Genomic DNA, 26,703 nt, shown 5'->3' with positions numbered 1-26,703 from the left:
ACAAATCAAAATATAGTTCCATCCCAAAAGGGCAAAACCTCTCCTCCATTACCGATAGCCATCTAATTAAAAAAGTTTATTTCTACGAGGGATAGCTTCATCAATGGGAGGGCAAGAGGAGTTTGTAAGACAGCAATCAGTCGCAGCAAAATTAGGAAGCTCTTTGTCTACGAAATAATAAACCTCAGTGGCATGACGTACCATTGATCATGTGTACACTTTGCAGGCAGTAAGCAGTGAGGGCAACATGGGTAGGAATATCAGCCTGGCAATGCATGTGTTCAGACTTTGTACTGCAAGAAAATGCAAATTCACGAGAAGAAGAGGTCACAGGAGAGGAACCGTGATGAATGTTGAAGTTTGCCTTGGGATTTTATCTTCTTCAGGATGGTACTAGCCATTGAGAATAGTTTCCTAATTGTAGGGAAACTGGATGGGCTCAGTTTGTAGATATGCATCTGGCAGCATTCTGCACTCTTGCCAGCCCTGGGGCAACTGTGGATGATAAATGATGTTTGCAACGCATTAAAGCCCCGAGTTTTTCTCTGCCCAGTCTTTCTGGGCACTGGTTCCTTTCCTTGCCTGGTTTCCAATACGCACTTTGGATGCATCCTGGATGCATCCTGGTAAAGGGTATTCTACCCAAGCATCCTTTGTTGGTGAGGACCAAAGATTATGTGGCTATGTAGTGATCATTACAAATCTATACTTTACTTGCCAACACAAGCCATCTTCAGTGCAATACTCAAAATGCCCTTGTGGCGTTTCTGGATTTGCCATCCTTTTGCATTTCTGCATTCCATGCAATACACAAGGTATCCTCAAGCCCACATTTCGTTCCCAACTTCAGTATGCACCCAAGCTTTGTGTGTTTTAGCCCACGTTGCATTGTCTGCTCCCTGACATTGAGCTACTACTAAGCCCACTCTGTCGTTTTAATGCCGTCCCTGATCTGTATGCCCAGCAATCCCTAAAGCAGCCTACTATTTCCATATTCCTGTATTGTACTTCTGAGCCCAGCCCGCGGTTTATGCTTCTGTGCTGTGTTTCCAGACCCCTTGGCCCTTGACTGTTTTTGCTTCATGTACACATTGCCAGCCTCCATTTCATGCATTCGCATGGATTTAAGGCTATTGCTGCAACGCCTCGTTGTTTTCTGCATGCTTTCTGGTTCACTTGAGAACTGTGTTTAAATAAAGCGTCAAACTTGATCCATTCTCTGGCCATGACTGGGATAGTAGTTTCACCATCTCCTTCTGCTTTGTAAACTGCTTAGGGAGATTTGCAAAGACGTTCTATACTTAAAGTGCATGTGTTCAAGCATTTTACACAGTTCCTCAAACCGTTTAGGTCCAACCAACACATAGCTTCGAATATATCGCAAAAGGTTTTGGCATCAATTGTGACTGCAGAGTGGAGCTGCTAATGGAACAATGACGTTTTACAAAACCGTGCCTTACTAAATTTTACTGTTTAATTATAGGACTGGTCTGTTGATCTTAATCGTACTCTCAGTAGGAGGGAGAAGAAGAAGCCTGCAGACGGGGTCACCCTCACCGGCATCAACCAGACAGGGGAGCAAGTATCACAAAACAAGCACAGCAGGTAAGCCTCTCCTGGCCACCTTTGTTCATGATAGTGTTTGGGTGGCTGGGGCAAGCAATATTAATGTGTATAGCCCCCTATTGCTGTTTTTGACCCTGCATACTGTACATTGCCACCTCTTGCTAACGGTATCACGTGCAGAAATGTTTTCTTATTATTGCAACCTCCCATGCAATTACATGTGTTTGCAGTTTCTTTACCACTTGAGAAATGTCAATACAACTAGGAGATATTTTAAAAATGATCTAAATACATTACTAGTGAAACAGCGCGCATAGCACATTTTATATAAACAGGTACCCCTTCATGTTGCCACTTTTGTACAAGTCAACATTTAGAAATAGGCATGGACTTTTCTTCTTTGATTTAGTAGTACCAACTTATGTTGTATGTCATGTGTCAAGCATAGTTATACCTCCTTTGTGAGAGCCAGAAAAGTTATTAACCAGAAAGTGCTACGGTTCTTGCAGTCCCTGTAAGGCATGATAAAAAAACGCTGTGGACACAATTGCCTTCACTGTTTTTTCTAATTTTGTGTGAGTGCGCATCACATATCATTGCTGTGCGCAAAAACAGTTCCCTTTCTTTGCATGCAGCAGTGCTGGTCATATTGAACTTGTCTGCAGCACCTTGTACTAACACTGGAGCCCAGCATTCTACTAATTTGATTTTGCACATTGGCAAATATAGACACCCCCACCATAAGCTTGCTTACTGCCTTCAGATTGGTCCCAACATGCACATTTCTGTGAAAGTATCCTGAAACGCCTGCTTTGGGTACATCCAGTTCAACATATTACACAGGGCGTATCTCGCTCTATCCAGGTTTTTTCAAATATACCTAGAGCCTCCGTCTGCCTGCTACAGTTGCAGAGATGAAACAGGACAGTTTCGGAATATACTATGTAGCAGCACAGCATAACAACATTATTGGCTCAAATTATTAAACCGCATCGGCCACGCACGGGATGAACTGACTTGGGGGAACATAGGAGGTGGCTTATTTGAGATACGCAATCTAAGAAATATAAAGTTGCCACAAATTTTGCAGTTATTGCGCTGCTATTAGCCAAGAGGGCCATTACTATGAGATGGAAGGCATCTATGCCTCCCCCACTGGAGGTCTGGAAGTGAGAGGTGCTATACTGTGCAGAAGCAATACGCAGGCCCTCAGTAGAGAGGAAAAAAGAGAGTTGCGTGAAAAAAAACCTATTGCAGGGCACTGTGGCAAACTGGTCCACACAAAGAAAGGTTTGGATAAGGACAAAAGACCACCTTCGACAGCAGCAATGCCTACATAAATAGACTCCCAACACATTACTCCCTGGATTTGTGTATGGATAGGAATTGCTCCCAGCAGCCCACAAAGATTGGAAAGAAGCAGGCTACAACTCACTGGAAACAGCAGAGTAAGAGAGTAATAATGCCGGCTATGTTCTCAGAGCAAAAGTTAAAAAAGGCTGCTCATGGCCATAAAGCCATTCGCAAGGGAAGGAAGACTGCACGGAAAGGGCTCCACAACCACCATTCAGTAAGCCACGTTAGCGTGACACCAACCATCTCTCCGGTCTTTTCAGTGCGTGGGGGCAAATTTATGGACTGCTATAAATTAACAGATTGGTAAAATGGTCAAAATGGAATGTGTGAAACATTGATTATTCACCATTTGTTGGAAAAGTTTGCCTTTCTTAGTGGTAGAAGAGGAACTTGACCTCTGTGAGGCAGCCCCACATTTGTGTATTCATGGTCGTTTTTGTTCAGTTTCCACTGTTTGTTTGGGAATATTGAATATTTATTTACTACATTGTTAACTTATTTGTGTAAATGACACCTTGATGGGCACTGTTGTTCTCGGCTAGAACTATAACCTTCATCCACCTCAGGTCTAAGGGTTACTCCTATTTGTTATTTCTAATGCAGTTGGGCAGTAGTTCAAGAATGAGGGTAAATGTAAGTGTGGAAGGGAACCTCTCTGCTTTTGTGCCTCTACATGCTAAACCAGTTGAAAAACCCATCATTCAGATATTTGTGCACCCTCGGATCTATACATTCCTCCAATCTAGATAACTGTTCTAGTGGACCATCTTCAATAAAACATCTCTCAGAAAGTTCCAATCCACCCAATGAAATGCGTTTTAATCATTTAGCATCCCCTACCCTCCTCTTTGACTCACATATAAGAGGCCCAGCACCGTTTTGGTATTTGATCCTAGCCTGTCTGTCTGGTATGAAGCCCACTTGATCAAGGTAATTAGAGTACTTCCAGATGTTTTGCACGATAGGCATTAGCAGTTTGACTTTGATGTTCAGTAGGGAGATCGGCCTACATGAAGGTCAGTCTGTGGGTGACTTGCCTGAAATAAATATAATCAAAATAGTGGCTTCTCTCATTGAGGCAGTAGCTGATTTGGGGAACACCACTTCATACAATACTTCTATTTTACCTTCCAGCCAATGGGAAGAGGAGAGAAAGAAAACACGCCCCGAATGCGAAAATGAGGCTGCATTTCTCCGAGGCATTTCTGCATCGCCACGGAGAAAGATAGTGGTGTGTTCTAGCTTCGTTATTAAAACAAGGATGTTAATTTGCCATAACTTGCTAAACTGAGAAAGATGGTGGTGTGTTCTAGCTTCGTTGTTAAAACAAGGATGTTAATGTGCCATAACTTGCTAAACTGAGTGTTCCTTTAACTATTCACCGATTCGATCCAGATAGACAATAGCATAACATTCCACTATTGGGGTTATCACCTAGAAACCTCTGGGGCAGTGCGTTCACACAGTAGCTTATCAGCTCAGCAGAGGAGGTGAATTGATGCCGTTGATGCTCACCAGTTGCTCCTTGACGCCGCACTTCAGAAAGCAGAACTTCCTGAATCGCCACAATATGAGCCTGCTGCAAAATGGCCGCCGCTCTGACGAGAAAAAATATGTTGAACTACAGCTCCCAGAGGCCCCAGCGAGTGCCCCCCTCTGCGCTTTCAGAGAAGTGGCTCCGCCCCCCTGGGCACAGGTAGTGGCGTTTCCGGTGAGAGCGGCAGACAATGCGTGAGGGAGAAGGAGAGATCGAGCAAGAGTTATAAACCCAGGCCCATATTGAGAGATAAAGGGGGAAAAGCCTCCTGGAGCGAGGTACAAGGAAGGTAACTAGTGTGGGAGTGTTTGAAACAGTGCGTTGTTTCTCGACCCGGCGTCTGTTCCATTATTCTTCTGTATCCTGTATTCCCTTACTGTCCTTATCGTCCACTTTCTGATGAGCTCAATTATCTGCCTCAGGAGGTCTCTCTCTTACATCTATCTCAAGCTACCTCTCTCAACTCTGTGTACCTCTCTTCCTCTCTTCTGGGCTGTGGCACCTGTTATACAATGCTCTTCCTCTCTCCATCTGCTTGTCACAACTGTCACATCTCTCCATTTTGCTGCGCATTTCTCTTTCTATCTACCCGTCTTATTCTCACCCCAGCTACCTGTGTCATCTCTCAATATCCCGCCTTTCCCTCTTTCCACATTTCTCAATGTACTCCATTTACAGCGGAGTAAATGACACCCTCTCTTCGTCTGCACTGCGAGCTGAGAGGTACACGAATGCTGTCAAAGTTGTTAATGTCATTTAAACTGTTACTGCATTAGTTTTGTATACCGTATGCTAATGGTGTAGCGTTTTGGCGATTCCTTTTCTCTTCTTAAGACTGTACCGCATTTGTTTCGAACAAGGGAGAATTCAGGGTTGCAGTCAGCGTGAAGGAATTATGTTCTTGGATGCACCTGCTGTTGCAGCTTAGTTATACATTATTATGGCATGTCTGTCACAGAAAACGGTAGGAGGGATCAGCTATGGTGATACGCCCTTTGGGTTGGGATATGGGGCAAAAGCGGATGCTGGAGGGAATACTGCTTATTCAGTGAAGGGATGGGATGACCTCATCGCCAGTAGGAAAGCTTGGGTTTCGTGGTTTAATATCCCTTTTAGAGGTTAGAGGCGCATACAGAAAGATACCATTGGCCGCTGGAATAATGATGCTATAACTGTTTTAAGGGAGAGTCCCAGCAGGTGTTCTTGATTCCCTCAGGTGCTAGATAATAAGTGCCACTGCCATAGAATTAGTTTGGGGGAGGGGGCATCAGCTGAAAGGAAATACAGTGCGACGGTACCTGTTGTTGTATTCGAAGGACTAAAGTATGATGGCAACAGATTTTGCAACACTTGGGATGGTAGAGTAGCATGGCATTGCTCCTGGTAAACTGATACCGGGTACAGCAGCGTAGCATCGCCTTTTGGATCGGACATTGGTATGGTACTGATCACTGGGAGGCAAAGAACACCTTGTATTTAAACAAGTGCCCCTGTCCCGGTGAGGAATAAGTGCAGACGAATAATAGTGGTGGTGAGTGTGGCAGGGGTAGTGCCTAGCGGTGGAAGATCAGTGGTGCGATAGAGGAGTAAAGTACTGAGCATGGGAGCAGGAATGTGGGACATTGTAAGATAGCCCTGGCCACCGCAGGACGAAGATATGCATAGACGGACGGTATCAGATTTGGGTGAGTAATTCCGCGATAGTGCCGGTTGCCATGGACTGAGATGAAGACAGAGTTTTAGAAAGAGTGTATCATGTTTCGGGTGACATTAGTTGCTAGAAGGTTAATTATGATTGCAGAAAAGGGATATAGGAGGAGTAATATTTGAATGGCATTGCCCATTTAAGAGTAAAGGTGAGGGGTTTTAAGATGCACTTCCTTTTGATAAGTTAAGGAGGCATACAAAGGATGATACCAAGAACAAGGTTCCAACTGCAAAGGAACATAAGGGTGCAACACAACCCAAATCTTTGCCAAAGACCCCCCCCCCATATACAATACAATCTGTCTGTGTGTGTGTGTGGCTCCGTCTGTGTGTGTGTGTGCGTGTGGCTCCGTCTGTGTGTGTGTGTGTGCGTGGCTCTGTCTGTGTGTGCGTGGCTCTGTCTGTGTGTGTGTGTGTGTGCGCGCGGCTCTGTCTCTGTGTGTGTGTGTGTGCGCGCGGGTCTGTCTGTGTGTGTGTGTGTGTATGGCTCTGTGTCCGCGAATACTCTCTACTGCTCACCTATTGCCATTGTAAATGACAATACCATTTATTTATCTTTAAAAAAAAAAGATCTGAGAAGAGTGGTCTGGAACCTAATCCTCTTGCTGCCTCCATCAAAGAGTTGATTTTCTGGCTGGCCCGTCAGATTGTTTGTTCTTTCTAGGTGAAGGCTCTAATTTTCCCTCACAGGGTAGCTGTTTTTCACCCTGGCATTCGTGATTCTGTGCATTTGTATACCTTTTTCTGCAGAACAGCAGTCCTCATTTTCTTGAGTCTGATGGCCTTAAATATGAATTGCCCCCTTACTGCTGCTTTCGTGACATCACATATCAACTCACCCTGGTTGTTACTCGTGATGCAGAGATGATCGTTAGAGTGCAGTTAGTTTTTGCCAACTCTAGACTTTTATATCTCTATGAACACCATAAGGCCACTGCACTGGGATCAGCCATAAACTCTCTACTCGACTATGTGAAGGACCTTTATATAGGCATTCCTAGCACTTTTCTCTATAGGCTCCAGATGGTCAACAGCCCCAAAGTCAGTATGGTCTGTTGCCTCCATAAAAGAAAACAGAGCCCAGAAAGTCACTGAACTAGCTCTCTATTACAGGCTGTATTTCTTTTAAAACTTGCTACCTTACATTTGGATGCATCCTTCTACTAGCCCCAACTACCAGATGTCCAAGATCAAAAAGTATATCACGTCTCATTCCCGCAGAAGTACCAATAATAGAATAGCAATTCTACTTGTGCCTAGATGCAGTCGCGGCCGGCATGACTCGCGGGTGGGGGAGGGAGGGGGGTTCTCGCAGGAGTTCACACAGGGGGGGGGGGTGAGGGAGGGGAGAAGGTTAATTTAAAAATAAAATAATCTTACCTTCCCGGGTCCCGCGTCGTCTCTGCTCCTGCCCTGGGAGCAGGCCGTCTCCCGCCCCTCCCCTAAGCCAATCACAACACTGCAATGGTAGCATTGTGATTGATCGGGATGCTGACCAGCCAGGCGCCTATGGGGAGGCTATATCCTCCATGTAGGCTGCATTGCTATACATTTTGGAAATGTAGATAAATGAATTCAGCGAAGTGTCATTTCTGTAGCTCCATCAAGGCTTCCCCCCAAAAAAAACAACCTGACAGTAACATCATTTTCAGCTGTAACTTCTTGTCACAATCACTGATTTACCAACGCATTATACTGTGACTGACAGATCCTTCTGGTCATAGCAATTCATAGGTTTGGAGGCTCCTCAAAAACATGCAGTACCCAGAGTCAATAAAATTGAGAGGCTTCTTTAAATGATTTTTCTTTGTGTACTGACTATACAACAATTCATATTGCAAAATATAAAGAATGAAAAATAAGTATGAAGGAAACTCGTGTATTTCGGGAATGTACACAAATACTGAGTTTAGGAACAGTGAGTATTGGTCATCACTGAATTTGGGGTTACTCATACTATCTGATTCAAAGAGCATTTTGCAAAATTTCTTCTTCCTTGCACACTGCCCTGCATTTCGAAGCCTCAAATACAAAGAAATCCAATTAGTGATACTATTATGTGTTTTCACATGTCTCTCGATAAAAACGGTAAAACACTTTGTGGCTGGGCCTAGCGCCTGCAACAAAACATGCAACATATTTCATCAGAATCCACATATTTCTTTTTTTGTTTCTTATTACAATGTGTATAGTTGTTGAGTTTTGACCCCAGCTCAGCCCGTACCAATGGGAGCCTACCAAACCAGCACATTCCTGAAAACTTGTCCCGGAGGATGTCTAGGCAATTGGTTGAACACAGCGGTTTTGATGGGCTGTGACTTAGAATTTTAGTCCAATCCCTCCGAAACATCAATATTTTGGGACTTCTCTCCCAAGTGATCCGACTAAAAGACCAGCATTATATCAGAATCTATTGAGTCTTTGCTAAACGAAATGTAATAATACTAATACCAGAGTTGGAACTGAGTCAGGTATGGTATTCTCTAGGTTTTATGTTAAGGGAGCAAATTGAATATTTTTCTAAAGACTATTCATTCAAGATGAACACTCTTAAGGCATGTGTTTCTGTTGCTGTGGAACAAAGACTTCCTGCCATCATTAGATCTACAAGACGCCAATTTACATGGTTACATCAAGGAGGATTACAAGAAATTTCTTAATTTACATATACGAGAAATTATTCCCAATTTCAGGTCATTCTTAGTGGAAGCTTTCAGCCCAAGAGTTTATATAAAGGTTGTGACTCTTCTACACAAAAAGAAAATTCAAATTCAGCATCATCTTGACAGTCTTTTAACTGTTTCTGAAGCCAGGGAAAATCTTATCAATAGGGTTTAGGGACTGGAGTTTGCTCTGATTTTTTCTGAACTAAGAGTCTGTCCTGCATCTTTCTCAATACCTGGTTTATATTGGTGCCTGCTCAGAAAAAGAAATGGGGCCGATTTGTCTGCCTTAGATGAGAAACTAGTCCAGACACTACCCATTTTCTTTCAGCAGGATTTAGCATCTGCAAGACAATTTCTGAAGGTTCAAGGAGCACAGTGGGTAATATTATGTTATTTTGCTCTGAGTCGTACACTTTTGATTCTGTTCATTTTCCGATTCACCTTTTTTCCTTTTGCAGGCAGCATGTATTTGTGGTTCCTTGGGCTTGTCTACATGTGGGATTTTAGTAACCCATATTCTGAAGGATTGGGAACTTCTGTGGGGAATTTCTTTCAATTGTTGTCCATTTATGATAAACCGCTGTTTTTTATCTCAAATGAAGAATAAAGATAGTTAACATCAACAACATTGGATGGATCCAATCATTGTGGAATTTTTTTTAAATTTTTTTTTAAACCTTTATTGACATTTAAACCAAATACAAGTATGGGCCTACAACCCCGGGGGCCGGCCGCTAAGCAATTAGATTAACAGAGAGCAATTTTAATCACATGCAGCACCTCGGGGAGCAGAATCTCCATGCTAGCGTACTCTTGGCCACTGAACAGCACAATTAGAAAAGCAGGATATAAAAGGTTTTCATTTTATAATATAAGATGGAAGGATCAGGTGCCGAACAATTTCCCAGCAGCGAAAATGGCAGGCAGAATAGTAAACGTATCGACAATAAACAGTAATCGATCAAATCAATGGCGCTGAAACAAGAGGTCAGGATGTGAAGGAATATTACGGTCAATTCACGCCTGCAGTTACCTGCCCTAAGACCCAAAAAACACCACGAAAATTGAGGCACAGATGAAAAAGCAGGGATTGATACCAAAGAAAACCCACTGCACTGACCCAGAAAAGAAAAAGAGAAGAGAAGAGAAAAAAGGCCATAGAAACAAAAATAAAAACGAAAGATCCCCTCCCCCAACCCACCACCCTGCAGCCCTGCAGATGACTACGGCCCCAGCAGTGTGCCTGTCGCCCGAGAACCAAACCCGAAATATAGAAGAAGAAGAGAAAAAAGAGAAAGAAAGGAAACCCCACCTAAGGGGGAAGCGGAGGAGGGCGATAGTCTATGCGCTCCCGGTCTATCCCCCCCGCCCTATCAAAGGGGCCCCACTAAGCCAACACAAGTAAAGTTGTCCACCATACAAAAATACCCCGGGGGGGACCACAAACCCCCCGCCCCGGAATCCGTCTGTTGATGAAGCAGTCCCGTTACCAATAGATCCATCGTAAACGATTCAACCCACAATCTCAGCCTTGGCCCCGTCTAACAAAGTTGCCGTGTCCCTCGGATAAGAAAAGCCACATCCCCGGATAGTCAAAGTTCACACAGAAGCAGCCGGAGCTTGAGTCCGCAATTAGGAGAGAAATAGCAGGTCCTAACACACACAGCTTGCACCAACGATGCCCCTCCCCGTCCCCGAAGCCAAGCATCGTTCCATCCGCCATATTGGGAGACCGGTTGGGGAGGGGGTGTGACTCGTTCCGACACAGATCAAAGTGTGGGCCAACAGTGTCCAGGATGGGGGAAGCAGTGAAATGCTCCGATAACTTTAGGACCGATGTTTCCGAGAACTTAAGAGAGTCACCAATCTCAGCACACACGATGAATTCCGTTTCTTCGGGGGCAGGCACAGCTTCCAGCACCGTGTCCAAACACACCAGTAGGGCTTCCAACAGGGGGCAAGTCGGCTGCCGGGTCTCAAAGAGCAAGTCAGGGCTCGTTCCCGGTCCTATGATTCCATCTGTTGCCGACAGCCAATATTTGACCTGGGCCCTCACCATCGCGTGAAGCGCCGCAACTTCCGCCATTACCATCCGCAAGGAAGGGCCATATTGAGTCCTGTCCGCGGGTTCCATTCGGCCGCAGGCAGAACGATCCCCACGGAGAGGCTCCCTCTCCGGGGCAGGATACGCCGGAGCAGAAACAGGCCGTGAGGGACGGGCCAGCAACATGCAGCAACGTGCGGCGGGACCCCTACCCCGGGGCACCAGCGGTGGTAGTGCCGGGCCTCCGGGCCGGGGCCCCCGCGACGCAGCACCGCGCACCACCCGTCACCTCACCTCAGGTACAGCACCAGGCAGCATATGGTTGCAAAGTAGTTCCGAGAAATTTTCGAAAGTTCCAGGGACTGGACCCAACCACCCTCGGCAGTCCGTTGTTGTTCACTTTGGACCCGGGTAGACCAGAAATCAAGACCCCGGCTTCCAGCCTGGGTAGGCCTCAAAACATTTTCGATGTTACTTCACACCAGAACATCAGAAAAATTCCGCGATCACACCATCGGGATACAGACTAGTTCACCCACACGAATCCGGGGCAGGAGATCAGGATATTCGACAGGATAAGCGAGCAGAGGATGGGGGTCAGCGGAGCCGGGAGACTATGCAGCCATCTTGGTTGGTGTCGTAGCTCCTCCCTCTCATTTGTGGAATTTGAGTTTGGTGGTGCAACTCACAGTTGTGATAAATTTAACTGCGATGGTGCACAGGCCGACAACAGGGAACCAGTTAGGTCCACTGAACAAAGTACCTTAAATCCTTCTGTGCAACATAGCTTTGTGAGGCTTTGCGTCGTCCGGTGTCTGTTTCGAGAAGATGCAAGATCCTATGTCGGGTTTCAGCGCTCTGTGTCGGTTCCAATTATGTTGTGCAGTGAGGCCATGTATCTGTTCTGATAGTCTGGAAGCCGGGCGGCAAGGCTTTGCGTCTCTCTATGTCGATTCCGTTGAGGCTGGCAGCTGCTAGGCGAGGTTCTGTGGTGCTTCATGTCACTCAGCGTCTAATCCAGTGAAGCTTTTAGCTGTGCAGCGATGATTTGCGTGGCTTCACGTCAGATTTAAGGAAGACCACAGCTGGGCTGGCACAGCACCTCGATTCCCACTTCCAAAGATCCAGGACGGGACAGTGCCACTTGGGGTGCTAGGACTCAAAGCAGGGTGAGTTCAGGTGCAGGGTTCAAGGGAGTTGGAGGTTTTTCTTTCCCTGAGCTTCGGATCAGGAAGCCAGCCAAATAGCCCTTATTCATTATGGTGGGCCTGGGTTAAAGATGAAAGTCAAGTCCATCTTACTCAGGCAGCAGAGTAGCAGTCCTTCTTGCAGCAGAACAGCACAGCAGTCCTTCTGAGTCTTCCACTGATCCAGAAGTGAATGGAAGAGTTGGGTCTGAGGTGCTGGCTTTGAAGTAGGAGAAGGTTCTAGAGGTTTCTACCCCCAGGGTTGTTATGAATTTCCTGTGTCCCTGCCCACAGCTTGTCTGTGGACACAAAAGACTAGGGTGAAACCCTTTATGAGTGTCCTGAGGCAGAGTCTTTGTGATGTGCAAGTATGGTAGGTGACAGCCCCACCCCCCTACGAAGTCAGGGATGGCCCATCCTGACAACACCTATTCCTCCTTTGTCTCACTGTCTGGGAGCAATACACAAAGACCCAATACACAAAGACCCCTTACTAGCTACTCCTAGTCACGTGACCTAGTATAAAGGCACCAAATGGTATTGGCAAGAAAATGCCAACTTTCTAAAAGTGGCATTTTCAGAATTGTGACTTCAAATCCAACTTTACCATTAAAGAGGGTTTTAAACACAGTTCTTTAGACACCAACCTCAACATTCTCATCTGCTCTCAATTGAGAGTTATCACTATGTAATAAGGTAACCTAATGTTATCCTATAGGAGAGGTAGTCCTTGCAGTAGTGAAAAACAATTTTAAGAGTTCTTCACTACCAGAACATGTAAAGGTTAAAAGTACATATCAAACATTTTAAATACATTGTACCCTACCCTGTGGGCTGTTTAAAGCCTACCCTTTGGGTGACTTGTATGTATCAAAATGGAAGGTTCAGGCCTGGCAAAAGGTTTATTTTGAAACAGTTCTTATTTTCAAGTAAGTAGCTAAAACCCATTGCGCACTGCTGTGATATTTAACATTAGTTTTTCACAAGGTACACCGATACTTTTATGTTTTACAATTTTCTATTTAATCAATACCTAATGTCAAAAAAATTATATTTAAACACAACACTTCAACTACATTACATGTTCTTATACATGTCAATGTGATTTATAACATACATCACAATCCAGCAATTTTTGATATGCGGGTTCCACTTTTCGATGCCCAATGCATTTCAGGACACCGTCCCTTCTTCAGAGGCCACTGTATTCACCAAACATAAAAATGCAAATTTCAAATAAAAATACAAACCACGACTGACAAGAAGAGGTCAACACAATTTATATGATAATTTATAACACAACTAGAGATCCCCTATCACAGAGGTGTACCTTCGCTTTCTTTATTCTTTACGAGGCAGGCTGCTAAAAGATGTTAGTCAAGCAAGTAAAAAAATAATACACTTCTGATGAGGAATTCCAACACCATGAGTCCGTTAGGTTTAAATGATCAGATGGACATGAGTTGTTTTTTTAATAAAGAATTCATGCACCAATCAACAGGTAGAATAGAATACACGACCCTGGGACACTGAGGTTTGAGCACAAGGACTCTACACACCAGACATTGAGCACTACTTATAGAAGTGCCATCCATTCACATTGACAACCTTTGCCTGCTCCCTTCAGATTTCAAATCCTCTTTATCAGTTAGTTGTAGTAACAATCCTACAGTATTTTGTTTCAGGGGGTGGGTCTGGAAAACATTGCAACCATAATCTGTGGTCAAAGGAGGTGAGCAAACTTAACATTAATGTCGTAGAGTTAACATTAAAGTCTTTCATATTCCACGTATATAGAAGCAAAAGCAAATATTGGTTTCAACAGGTAGGACCATTGCACTTTGCAGCATCCTTCAGCACATAGGAATGACAATGTTGCTTCTGTGTAACATCATTTGAAATGATAGTAGGTGGTGTTCTCGGAACAAAATAAACCACAATTTTTAGCATGTGTGGCTGTAGATGCACATGATCTACATACTCCTGCCAACAGTGTTGGACTGGAACTTTGCAAGTTGTTTTTGTTCTAAGAGGTTTTTCAAATACAAGGTCGTGTGTGACTCCTCCCTTAGCCGATAATGCGCATGAGTACTCAGTCAATTGTTTAGATTGTTTTTCTCCGCCATCTGGTTCAGACGTGGACTGACGGGGATCCTACATTTGATTCAGGCTGCTTTTATGCTTCGGGTCCTTTTGGTTTTCTGTTTACTCCCAATACCGAGAAAGGCTGTCACAGTATCCATTTTGATAGTTTCTCTTTAGAAGACCGTCTCATAACTTCGGGTCCCTAACCCTCAGGTGCCCTTCCAGGCCCTGTGCTATTGGTCTTCCATCTTCGAAGTCAATGAATGCCCAAGTGCTGTAGGAGTTGAAACAGACCATCTTAAGAAATTGCTCTTGTTGCAATGATAAATATACCTCGGGTGACCTCCATAGCGAATGCAAGCTTTGCCTCTTCCCAGGGCATAAGGAAGCTGAGTATGCTTTATATCTCATCCTTTGGTGTAAAAAGAGTCTTCGGTATCAGCAATGGGCCGACATTAGGATGCAGAGACAAGTGGCTGAAGAAGCCTGAATATTTTCAGGTAAGCAGACTCCCTAAGTGCAAGACTTTGTATGTTCCCTCCGACCAGCCCAGAAGTCATTGACTCCGTTGCATCAGATGCGGATGATAAGGAGGAAGAGCAAGGGGCTCCATCCACTGCAGCTGAGTTTGGGCCTATTATGAGGACCACTCCTATGCGAGTGAGCTTGGTTGATGCCCAGGCACATACTGGAAGTCTCATAAGAGACTGCACCCGGAACCATAGCACAACTCTCAACAGGGAGAAAGGACTTCCAGCCCTGTGCATAAGCAACAGCCACCCTCAGGCCCCCCACCCCTTTTGGGCTCTAACCAGCACACATGGAAGGCATCAAAGCTGAAACAGGATCCTCTAAAGACCATAGGATCCCCCATCAGCCTTTGGATCAGAAAAAGCCTTTAGGCGCTGACAAACATCATCCTTCGAGGCCAAAGGCACCATCTACACCTGCTTCGGCGCAAAAAAAACCTCTGGTGTTAAAACTTCCTTCAACGACCGGCTCTGATAACTCGGAACTCAGGCCAATTCGCGAGAAACTGAAGGAAAGGCTGTTAATTCACATTTGAACAGGAAAAAGTACTGCCAAGGTCCCTTGCCAGGGAAGAGGAGACTCCCATATGAGGAAGAACCTCCTCCAGAGACTTTACCAACTCAAACAAGGTATAAGGACATGACTACTAGCTCTCCAATTTTTTTTCTCCCCAACACCTCATACGCCACCCTCATCTCTGCCTCATTCACCAATTCTTCCACCTTCTCCTCATCCTCCTTTCCCTCCTTCATCTCCACTGGATTGGTCTCAGTGGTCACCACACTCCTATTCAGAGCAGGGGAGCCCATACAGTCCTTCACACGATGATCCTCACCACCCTCAGCCTAGGGATGACCTGTGGGGGAATATTAACCCACCAGGGAATCTAGATTTAGAGCATGTGCCTGTCAAGGCTTCCCCATGATGATGCCATCACATAGCGCAGCAGACATGAACCCCCTCTCCTTCCTTCAGAACGCTCTCTTAATCGGAGTGAGTGTTCTATACATTTTCATCCCATGCTAAAGGGTATGCAGAGTAGTTACATCCCATTTAGAGAAGATGTTTAAGCCTTCTCCATCCGAACCTGTGTACATCAGGGACCATGACTGATGGTGCACACTGTCATTAGCTGCCCTCTGCGCAAGCCACAGCAGATGTCCTGCCACCTGATAAAGAGCTAGTGCATAAACACAGCAGCTAAAGGATAGGAGTCTGGAAGCTACACACTGGCTCATTGCCAGTTTTGGCAGCCTTCTTGCAAAGTATGAAAGGGCTCAGTGGAATAGGATGGATGAGCCCATCCAACAACTCCCTGGTGGACTTAATTCACCAGGATGGCCATCTCAAGGTTCAGCACAGAGGGGGGTTCAAGACCACCTCTCCTGACCATACTCAATCATATAAGAGCTAGCAGCAGATCTACCATCAAGTGGGTAGAGGCTACTCACTAGGATCTTTCATGGGCTATAAATCCAACAAGGGTTGAGGTAGAGAAGCTCTTGACAAAGGAGTCTCTATGACTAAAACTGACAAACCCTGCCCCTCAACCGAATCGCACAGCACCTGTTGATGGGAGACTACACAATTTCTTCCACTGTGGAAGGACATCTTCTTAGACAAAGGTTCCTGGCAATAATAGAACATGATTATTGTCTAGAACTGCTCTCAACTACCCACACACACCCTAACCCAGAGTAACTCCACTTCCTTCAGGAAAAGGTTCAGGTGCTTCGCCTCAAACTGGCCTTAGAACAAATGCATTTAGAATACCAAGGAACAGGGGTTTACTGCTTATACTTAGATGGCTCACTCAGGCCAGTCCTCGATCTCAGGCCCCTTAACAGGTACATACTACTGGAACACTTCCATATGACAACCCTACAACGTTGTTATTCCATTGTCTCACCAAGGCAACTTCATGACCATCCTGGACGCTTATTACCACATTGTCATCCTTCGCACCTAGCGACCTCAAAGAGCGTTTTGGACCGGTGCTATCTGGACGCTTGAATGCTCAGAAGGAGGAAGCATATGGGTTAATCTTGGACACTTACAGACTCAATTTAAGAAACCTGGATCTACATCAGTGGTAGTGCGACCTGCAGAGTTGAAGGACAGGATTTTGCAAGTATTATTGCAGAGCAGCTTGTGATGATGGGTGGGAAATGCTTGGTGTTCCCAGACCTGAATTTTACCATAGTGGCTAGGAAAGCAGAGTTGCTCTGCATGGCTGGCAAGCATCAGTGGTCTTATCCAATGCACACATGACCTGTTACCTCCCCATCAGTCTGGCTTCCAGGCTGGTTTCTCAACGGAGACCACCCTATTAGGTGTGACAGAAAACATCCGTTCGATGATAGATAAGGGTGAAACAGTGGCACTGGTGCTTCTTGACCTCAGTGCCGCATTTGACACTGTTTCACATGCGGTACTATTAAAAACTCTTCACTCTCTTGGCATCTGTGGCCCTGCCTTAAATTGGATTAAATCCTTACTTGAAAACAGAACATTTCAAGTCTTTTCCAATTCTGCTTGTTCTGATACCCACACCTTCAAACACGGAGTCCCACAAGGCTCAATTTTAAGTCCACTACTTTTTAATTTATACATGAGCCCACTCGCAAAAATAGTTGAGGAGACCGGCTTAATAATGTTCTCTTATGCTGATGATTCTCAGCTTCTTTTTTCCCTTCCACCATCTGGCAACAATAATCCCTCCACATTAAGTTTAGGATTAACGAAAATTGCTGGATGGATGCAAAAAAATTCCTGAAATTAAACGGTGAAAAAACCGAACTTATTATTTTGGGAAGAAATATAGAACTCTGGGGACCCCAGCACTGGCCCTCTGAAATGGGCCCCCCTCCAACCCCAACCAACCAGGCCCGGAACCTAGGCTTTGTTGTCAATGACACACTCAGTATGCACCAGCAAGCTATTAAAACATCAGCCACCTGCTTTGTCATCCTGAAGTGGCTAAAGAAAATCTGTTGGATGCTACCGGATCATACTAAAAAAACTGTCATTAACGCCCTAATAACATCAAGGTTAGACTTACCTAATGCGTTATACTTGGGGTCCAACAAAGCTACAGTCCGCAAACTCCAAACTGTGCAGAATGCAGCTGCGAGACTGTTAGGTAAAATTCCTATCCACGCGCCCACCACCAAACTCATACGTGAGTTGCACTGGTTAAAAATTGAGAACAGAATCAAATTCAAATCTTTATGCTTCATGCACAAAATCTCAACAAACAAAGCCCCTAAATACCTACAAAATCTTGTACAATGTTACCTTCCATCTAGGACGCTGAGATCTGCAACAGCTAATAAATTTGTTGTTCACAGAATAAAACTATCACGCATGGGAGGCAAATTCTTTGCCTACCTCGGTCCCTCCTTGTGGAATTCCATGCCACAAGTTCTGCGCTCAGAGGCTAATTACATCAAATTCAGAAAAGCCTTAAAAACCTGGCTATTCAACATCTAAGTCAGTCGTCCGATTACTCAACACTGAATCACAGCGCCGGGAAACCCTTTGTTGGGTAGCTGTTTGCGCTATACAAGATAAATAAATAAATAAATAAATAAGGTGGAGCATGGAGGAAAGCAGCTTTTCACCCGAGTGCTTGCGGCAAGTGCCTTTCTGCAGAATCTAGATGGTGAGCCAAGGTGAACCAAGTGGTCTATGACACACCAGGAAAGTAGGACATTTGTGCACATATAAGGTCTATGGACATTGAGAATGTCTCTTTTATTGGGGATCACTTCTTGTTTAAGTGTTTACTATTTTGATTTTAATTGTTTCTCCACTGTCCTTAGCCTAATATTTCAGCTAAGCCAGGGAGAGCGAGATACTAGTTTTTATCCACATACTGGTCTAATACTTACTTTGAAATCAATCACCGAAAAGAACTATACCAACTGAGACTGTAGGTACCCACTGAACTTCCTTGGCAGGACCTTTAGAGAGGTGTTGGTTTAATGTGATCTTTAAGTGTAACCTTTATTTGCATGATGAATCTGCTAGTAAACAGATTTAAAACTAAACAAATGTTAGAAATTGGCAAACAATGTGCTCTCATTTAGTTGCTGTAAATCCTCAAAGGGCATTTCCAATCTTAAGTACAATATAATCAAGGAGTTTGTCAAGGACGTTTGAACCATTGGCGAAAATACCTAGTTTAGATTATATAGTTTGAGAGTGGTTGAAATCTTTCAAGTTTATACATGAAAAATAAGCTACTTGATATTTTGACCGGGGGTTAGTGAAAAATTAAGAGCATATAAGCTTATCTGTGGAAGAGCACATTTTCTTCATGGACATTCTCGAACCTCATGTATTTTCAAACAACTCAACATTGTGCGAGCAGTCGTGTTTCAAGCCTGTCTTTTCTTCAGCTTAATTATTAGCTATGATGCTGCACACCAGGTGGTTAGGTAAACATTCGATCATTTCAGCTGAGGAATATAAAAAAAAAACAATTAATTATGCATCTGGGTACTATATGGTATACCTGGTGTTCTGGCTGAGAAGTTCTAATGGATCTGTTAAAACTTGGGCTGCATTCCTATTTAAAACTAAAGCAGTGAGTGTACGTATTGTAGCTCCTTTCTACTATCAAATGATGAGTCTGTACCGGAGTGACAACCTCATTAACAGTTTGCGTAGGGGAAGGTTTGGCACTGTAGGTACCACCTACTAATCTTATGCCTCCTGGATGATTCACTTTTTATGCTGATATTAACTGCAACCGGTTAGACACTTCTTCTTAGATTCACCAGTACCAAGGTATTTTTTAAGCACAACCTTTGGATTCTTATTTCATGAGCAGTTGGGTTGACGCTTCATTTGGTATGGTTGCATACTGCTTCCAGTTTTCTATTGATCCAACAAGGGTTCACCTAGGAAATATATTTTATGGTCTGTGATCTTGTTTCACTGAGTAGGATTCGGAAACAGAGAATGTAAACAAAGATTATTTAGCTTATCAGACATTAAACTCCTTCCACTGCAATCTGCGATACATCCTCTCGCCAGCTGTGAGCATTGTTCCCATTGCACCATGGTCTGAATTGTGACCAAGGCATAAAACCGAGGTAATGAGAATGATCTTCTTGCTGTGAGTGCTTGCCCAGAAATTAAGTTTCCAGTGAACTTCTTGCCAACTGAAGAGTTTGTAGTTCTTTAGTAATAAGACGTTGAGACGAATATGGGCAACTAACTAGAAGAGGAGCCATGTTCAAAGTACGTCTTGTTTTTAATGCTATGTATAAAGCATGGGTATAATGAACTGAAATGCACTGATGAATGAAACTGTGTAATTCAATCAAGATGTATCCACGTATGTCTCATCCTTCTGGTGAAATGCATAGTGTTTGTTTTTCCTTTGAGTTGTACAATTGTTTTAAATATAATAAATACTAGTTTGAAGGGTTCATTAATTGTTATGAGGGGCCAATGGGAAACATTTGTGCTATATATGTAAGTAGGTATTTGACTGTATACGGAAATAAGAAGTGATTTGCTAAGATTCTGTGAGTTGTCAGTTGAAAATGCAGGAATACCCGGTTCTCCTTGTTAAATATTAGTGGACAGATCATCTTCAATAGTGTTCATGTGTAAGTTGAAGAGTATAAACAAAGTCAGTATAGAATTTGATGCTAGTTAAACAACTTAAATAACCCCCGGATGTTTACCTGCCATCTAAAATAATTTCCGTAATGTTTCTATGGTGAACTGCGAAAACTTTACAAAATACATGTAATACATTTTTTATTCTTCTTAAGTTCCACAAAAAGGAAAAAGGCCAGTTTTCTTAGAAAAAGGTAAGGGGTTGTACCACTTTGAATCTGAAATCCATTTTGTAATTAATTTGGTTGAGAAAATTCCCTTTACTATCCTTAATCTAACCTCTTAATGAGGCAGGGTGGAGGGACTACAACTTTTTTCTAATCAAGGAAAATTCCAATATATATAATTTATTTAAGATAATGATCCAAAGTGAAGCATAATTCTTTTGATTTTCTATTTCAAACACTAGTAAATCAGTAATGTTCACAAACTGATTCATGCTTTGTATTCAAAGTACTACTAATTAAATAATTATAAATACAGAATCATTTGTGCTAATTAGAAATAAGTTACAATGTGTATTAATATTGATTTAGACTGCACATTAGTGTTTGCCCACTTTTAAACTCAAACCACTTCCAAGGATAGTTCCATAGAAGTTGACAGTATATGAGAATTGCTAGATTGACCTAGTCTCTCTTTTCCTTTGCCCATATAGGGGAATGGGAAGACTGATCATTCTAGTAGATCTTATCTTCCGTCTTATTGCCTGGATCTATTATTTGGCAAGGCAAGTGATTTGGTGGTGGGAGACTGATTTGTCCATTTCTCCCACGCTTGCCTATAGAGGTGCATGTCTTTTTTAGCTTGCGTCAAATGATCTCTTGTTACAGCAAAACTTTTTAAGAGAGGCTTTGCCTATTTTTATCCCACTAAAGCATCAAGGTTCCTATCGATTGATCTGAACTAAATAAAACTAAAATATTGGCAAGGAATTCCTCTAGGGGACAGGAATCCTTCACTATTTATTTATTTATAACGTTTTATATAGCACAAACATGACCCGTGAGGGTATCAGAGCACTTTACAGGTGATCGGAAGGAAGAACCAGAAAAGCAAACAAAAGCATAACCAAGAGAGGTACAGACTGTGTATGCTCACACAATGAGGACCATAGGACCAAGCCGACATGACAATATACATGATCCAACATTCGAATAATACTCATGAGTGTAGATACTAAGTCAAATTGTGAGACCTAGAGCAGAAATTTGTTCATAAGTAATATTTTAACCTTTCTTTTTTTTACTACATTTTTTTAAATTAAAGTTTTATTGAAATACAAAATAAAACAGAGACATAGCATTCTTGCAGTTTCAGGTATCAGTTACAGTTTGCCACAGTTACAGCAGCCTAGGATGCAGCGTATCAATTATAATCACTAAACAAAACGCAGCAAAAAGAATGTTCGAGGCATATGAGCTGCAGATTGCACACTGTGCATAGATCGCCACCTGGTGTATGGCCTGGCTGTTTGCAGTTTGTTTTTGTCCTGAAAAGTTCTTTGGAAGTCACGAGATGGGTGACTCCTCCTCTGGACCGTACTGCGCATGGACATCGGCTCCATCCTCAGATTGTTTTTTTCCGCCATCGGGCTCGGATGTGTTTCCTGCGCTCTGGTTTGGAACCGATTTGCTTTGGCGCGCAATCCTCACCTAGTTCGACGGTATTGTTTCGATCGTGCTCCACATCAATGCAATTCTTCACCACTTCGAAGTCTTCGATTCCGGTCGTCGACGAAGGCCTTCGGGCCTACCTAGACCTTACTCTCTGGCTCATGGAAAGGACGCCATTCAAGAAGTGTCCTCAAAGTGGGTCGAAGTTTTCCCACACCGATCTACATGAGATGTGTAACCTTTGCCTCTCGCCAGAGCACGAGGCCAAAGACTGTTCCGCCTGTGCCTCTTTCTGCTCCAAAAAGACGATTCGGGACCGACTAGCTCGAAGAACAATGGCTCGCTCGTCAGCGTCGATTCCCGACAACATCTTTGCAGATGGCGTGGACGTGCCAGAACACCAGCAGGCCAAAGAAAGTGCCAGCTCCTCTGATGCCGAAGAATCAGACGTCGAGGACATCAATCCAGCTCAAGGGTGGTAAATAAGACCGTCGACCCCACCCTTCCTCGACACCCTCAAAAAAGGCTTCGGTCACACCCTCACCTTCGGGCCCGGGTGCACACCGAGACTGCTTCCCACACCCTGCCTTCGGGCTCAGAAAGAAGCCTATTAAGCCTTCAGGCGGCTCGAGCTCGATTCAGCCTATTCCCGGTGCCGATCCCATACCGACACCGAAAAAGAAGCCATCTTCCTCAACCACGCCGACCATTGCTCCGACACCTAAGCACTCGGTGCATCTAGTCCGCGCTATATAAAATTTTATAAATAAATACGGGAAAGTAGCATTTTCCTTACATTACATCTCAATGTTGGCCCCCCTATATCTTCAACTGAATCAGCAGTATCAACAGCGGACCCCGAAGCCAGGTCCCATACACATTCCCACCCTGCGCCAGAGTTCTAGCATTTAGTACAGATGGGTTATGATTCAGGGGTATTGGCACAATCTGCGTCGTTTGTCTTGGTAAGTAAATACGTTTGGTAAAGCCCCTAGAAATGTGTTGGTCTATTACGGGGCAGTAATAACTCACTATACTGTTCAGTGTGTGTGCTACCATATGTCATATCGTGCGTCCATCCCTTCAGGGTGGGGGTCGGGCCTCGGGACCAGCAAATCGCTACCCTTCGTTGTGCCATAAGAAGCCCCATGTCTACTAAACGCCGTATCCCCTAGGGCAAATGCTTGGAATACCCAATAGGGCGAGCATAGGGCCTGGATCAAGTGGAGAATCAATGTCTTTGCCAAGTGTTTTAAAAATCTATTTCAAGAAGGTCGCTATCCTAGGACATAGCCAGGCCAGGTGATAAAGATCTGCCGGGTCCGATCCACAGCGTTCACATTCCGCCGAGTCACGTAACCCATATCTGTAGAGTCTCTCTGGAGTATAATGTACTCGATTTAATAATTTGAAGTGTATTAAACTGTGACGCCCACCTGACGAGATACGCTTCATATTCTCGCAGCAATACTTCCAAGTTTTGTTGTCAATTGCTCGATACAGATCCGTCTGCTAAGCTAGCTGGGCCTTGGTATAGTGATTGGCTCTATAGCCCTGCGCTATTGTATACATTCTTGAGACAATACGCACCGATGAGGAAGCTTTAATCACATATGTAAGTGGAACAACTTCAGGTGGTTCTTCTAAATCAGGACCCAGTAAGTCTCTCAGTGAGTGTCTCACCCTGTGAAATTGAAACTGCGTCAGTGTAGTTGTCATTTGTCCCTCTAGGCTAACGTCCTGCCATGAAATAGCTTTAACTTAATCAAACAACTCCCCTATCGTGTGTATGTTGATAGCATTCAGAGCCCTAACTACTCCTTTATCCCTGCAATGAGGCAACCAGTCACACCAGGCAAGCGGTGTTGCGGGGGAATACAATATTGCACCAGCTTGTAGTTTCAAAAGGTGATGCCAGGCGTGTCGTCGTCGCATTAACGGTGTCAAGTATCCCCATTCTACAATCATGAGTCCTAAACAGAAACGCAGAGAGTTCAGTCGGGCAGCCACCACCTTATCTATCCTGTAATGTGGAGCATCTGCAGGGCCATGTATCCAGTAATGGGCATGAGCACTCTGCGCTGCTCTATAATAAAGGTCCAGATCCATGGCAGCCAGTCCCCCCAGGCTACATGGGAGTGGGAGTATCTCCCACTTGACTCCAGCGTGTTTCCCAGCCCGGGCTAACTGCACCATCAGAGATGTTAGCATCCGAAAGAAAGAACTCGGGAGGACGATAGGGATGTTATTGAATAACTGTGTCCACTTATCCACATCATCTTCAAGTTTGGATATTGCTGTCCCTTAGTTTTCTTTAAATACCACCTCTGTGGCAGTATGTACTTTGATTCCCAAATACCTAACTGGGTCTGTTGTCCAAATCAGGGTGTAGTCAGGAGTGAATTGGACTGTCTCTGCCATAAGCTGAAAAATTGGTGATTTATTCCATTTGACCTTGAGGCCTGACCGAGTCCCAAACAGGATAACTTTGCGCAGCACCGTCGACACATTCTGCTCTGGGTTTCTGACATATAGTACGGTATCATCCGCATACATGGATACGATCAAATTGTATGTCGGAAATCGTATGCCCCTGTGACTATGATATTCCCGCATCGCACATGCAAGGGGCTCGGCGATCAAGGTATATAACAATGGGGAGAGTGGGCACCCCTGTCTTGTGCCTCTGATGCTAAAGATTGGGTCAGTGACCAAGTCACCAATTTTTATTCTGGCTGTAGGGGAGTTGTAAAGTACACCCATCATTTGCAAAAAGACACTCCCTAGCCCCATTCTTGTCATCACATGCTTCGTGAATTATCCCGGGAGCACTATTAGATTTAATTCCAGCCAGGGCAGCAGTTATTTCTTCTGCTTCTAGTGAACACATGAGATATTCACTGTGACCATTTAACAGCCAGGGCAATTTAATATGAGTGAGGTAATCCAATATCGCTTTGTCGTCACACCCGTCCTCCGAGCTTTAGAGGGTTGCAAAGTATTGCTTGAATCAAGAGGATCCGTTAGGGGTTTACCCTCAGCAACGTGGACACGTTGGATTTTTCCCGTCTGGTTTTGAGCAGGGAAGCTAGTACTGACCCCGGGCGATCCCCCATAACCATATATGCGAGCCGTCACGTATTTGCCCATGTGTCGCAGTTCAGTGTCTGCCGTTATGTTATACTCTTCCAGAGTGCAATGTAATTCTTGATTGGTACCTTCGCCTGCCCCATTAATAATTGGTGCTCTAGGTTGGCTGAGTCAGATTCGAGGTCCGATAGGCGCTGTCGATAGTACGGAGAACACCAGAGTGCTTGGCCATGGCAATGCCACGAATGTACACCTTGAAGGTTTCCCACACCGTGGCGAAAGAGTCTACTGATCCAACATTAGTATCAAATATTTTCGGCCAATTCCGCCTTAAATACGAGGTCTAATAAGGAATACAGGGGAAATCTCCAAGTGAAGGGCAGTTTGACTGTCTGTGGGGTGTCCAAGTCAATCTGTATTGGAGCGTGGTCCGAGAGTGTGTGGGGAAGGACTGCACAATCACGAATCCTTGTAAACCAATCCCTCGAAATACATAAGTTGTCAATCCTAGTGTGAAGATTATAATAGGCTGAATAGTGGGTGTAACCTCCCGGGCCCTGTGAGCGGGAGCGCCACACATCGCACAGATTCAATTGGGTAATAATTGATTGTATGGACCGGCAGGCGGCTGTTGGGCGTCTGGGCAGGCCACCTGATCTGTCTACAGTGGGGTCCAATACACAATTGAAATCCCCTCCTGAGAGAAAAGCACCTGCGCCATGCTGGCATATGCTCTCCAGTAATTTTGTGAAAAAAGCAGGGTTATCAAAATTAGGGCCATAAGTGTTAATGATAGTCAACCCAAACCCTTCCCGCTGTTGTATACCATTTTAGGACCCTATTGTAATTTTCCTGATTCATGCCCTTATATAGGTATAAATCACCATATCCTTATATAGGCATGGAAATCATAACCATATTTAGACATAGCTCATGCAGTCCAAATACGGCAGGGCTACTTCCACTAGTTCCGAAAATCTACAACGATTTCTTGGAAAACTCGGCTAGAGCAGCTAGGGACTTCAGAAAATCGAGTCCTAAGCCTGACCTTTTTCATTCCAAATCAAGGTACAGAGCTGATTAGACCCTAAGAGAAATCTTGGACAGATTCTTGGCAAAGAATACAAAATTTATGCTACACCTCACTTACTTCTTCCCTCGTACTAAGCTTTGGTTAAGTACATCGGTGTAGGCGTATTTTAGAAGCACCAGTTGAGTACTTTTTAGCCTTTGTTATTTATGTATGTATTTATCTATGGTTTAGGAACCATACAATGCTCTTACAGTATTATTTTATTCTACTCTTTTTACTGTATGCATTATATTTTGCAACCAGTTTTATGATTGTAACAGTTCATTTCTTGTGCTTGAGAAAGAAGACTGTTCAATAAATCCTTTTATTGAAAACGCCCGTCTCTCTATTTCTCTGCACCTCTGGTGAAACGAAGCATGCACGATTGACTGAGTGAAATATCTATCTATTGTTTCCACGACTCTGAAGATCAGTTTTATCTTGGGGAAATAAAGTTGTCATGTTTATGCGGTTGTCAGAAACTAAATCCCTTCTTGTGAACTCCAGAACGTTTCTAGTGACCTCTGAGCTAGCTGGCACTCACAATTAAGTCTAGTATATCCGATAGAGACCTAGTAGACCCCAGTCCTACGTCTAATCTATAGGATA

General features: G+C 44.1%; 1 protein-coding gene across 6 annotated transcripts in view; it reads left to right on the top strand.

The window, feature by feature from the left end:
- Positions 1-26,703, top strand: part of PACSIN2 (protein kinase C and casein kinase substrate in neurons 2) — a 524,922-nt gene that overhangs the window by 454,377 nt on the left and 43,842 nt on the right. For 3 of the 6 annotated variants that reach the window (XM_086922135.1, XM_086922153.1, XM_086922143.1), the window contains exons 8-9: positions 1,484-1,605; positions 20,472-20,510. In XM_086922135.1, the coding sequence (XP_086778261.1) occupies positions 1,484-1,605; positions 20,472-20,510 (161 nt within the window). The remainder of the gene's footprint in view (positions 1-1,483; positions 1,606-20,471; positions 20,511-26,703) is intronic. The other 3 variants (XM_086922160.1, XM_086922175.1, XM_086922167.1) reach the window with 1 other exon arrangement.

Source organism: Lissotriton vulgaris, chromosome 1_1 (genome assembly GCF_964263255.1).
Source record: "Lissotriton vulgaris chromosome 1_1, aLisVul1.2, whole genome shotgun sequence".
NCBI lineage: Eukaryota > Metazoa > Chordata > Amphibia > Caudata > Salamandridae > Lissotriton > Lissotriton vulgaris.
The sequence above is the reverse complement of the archived record's forward strand: the minus strand, read 5'-3'. Positions and strand labels throughout refer to the sequence as shown.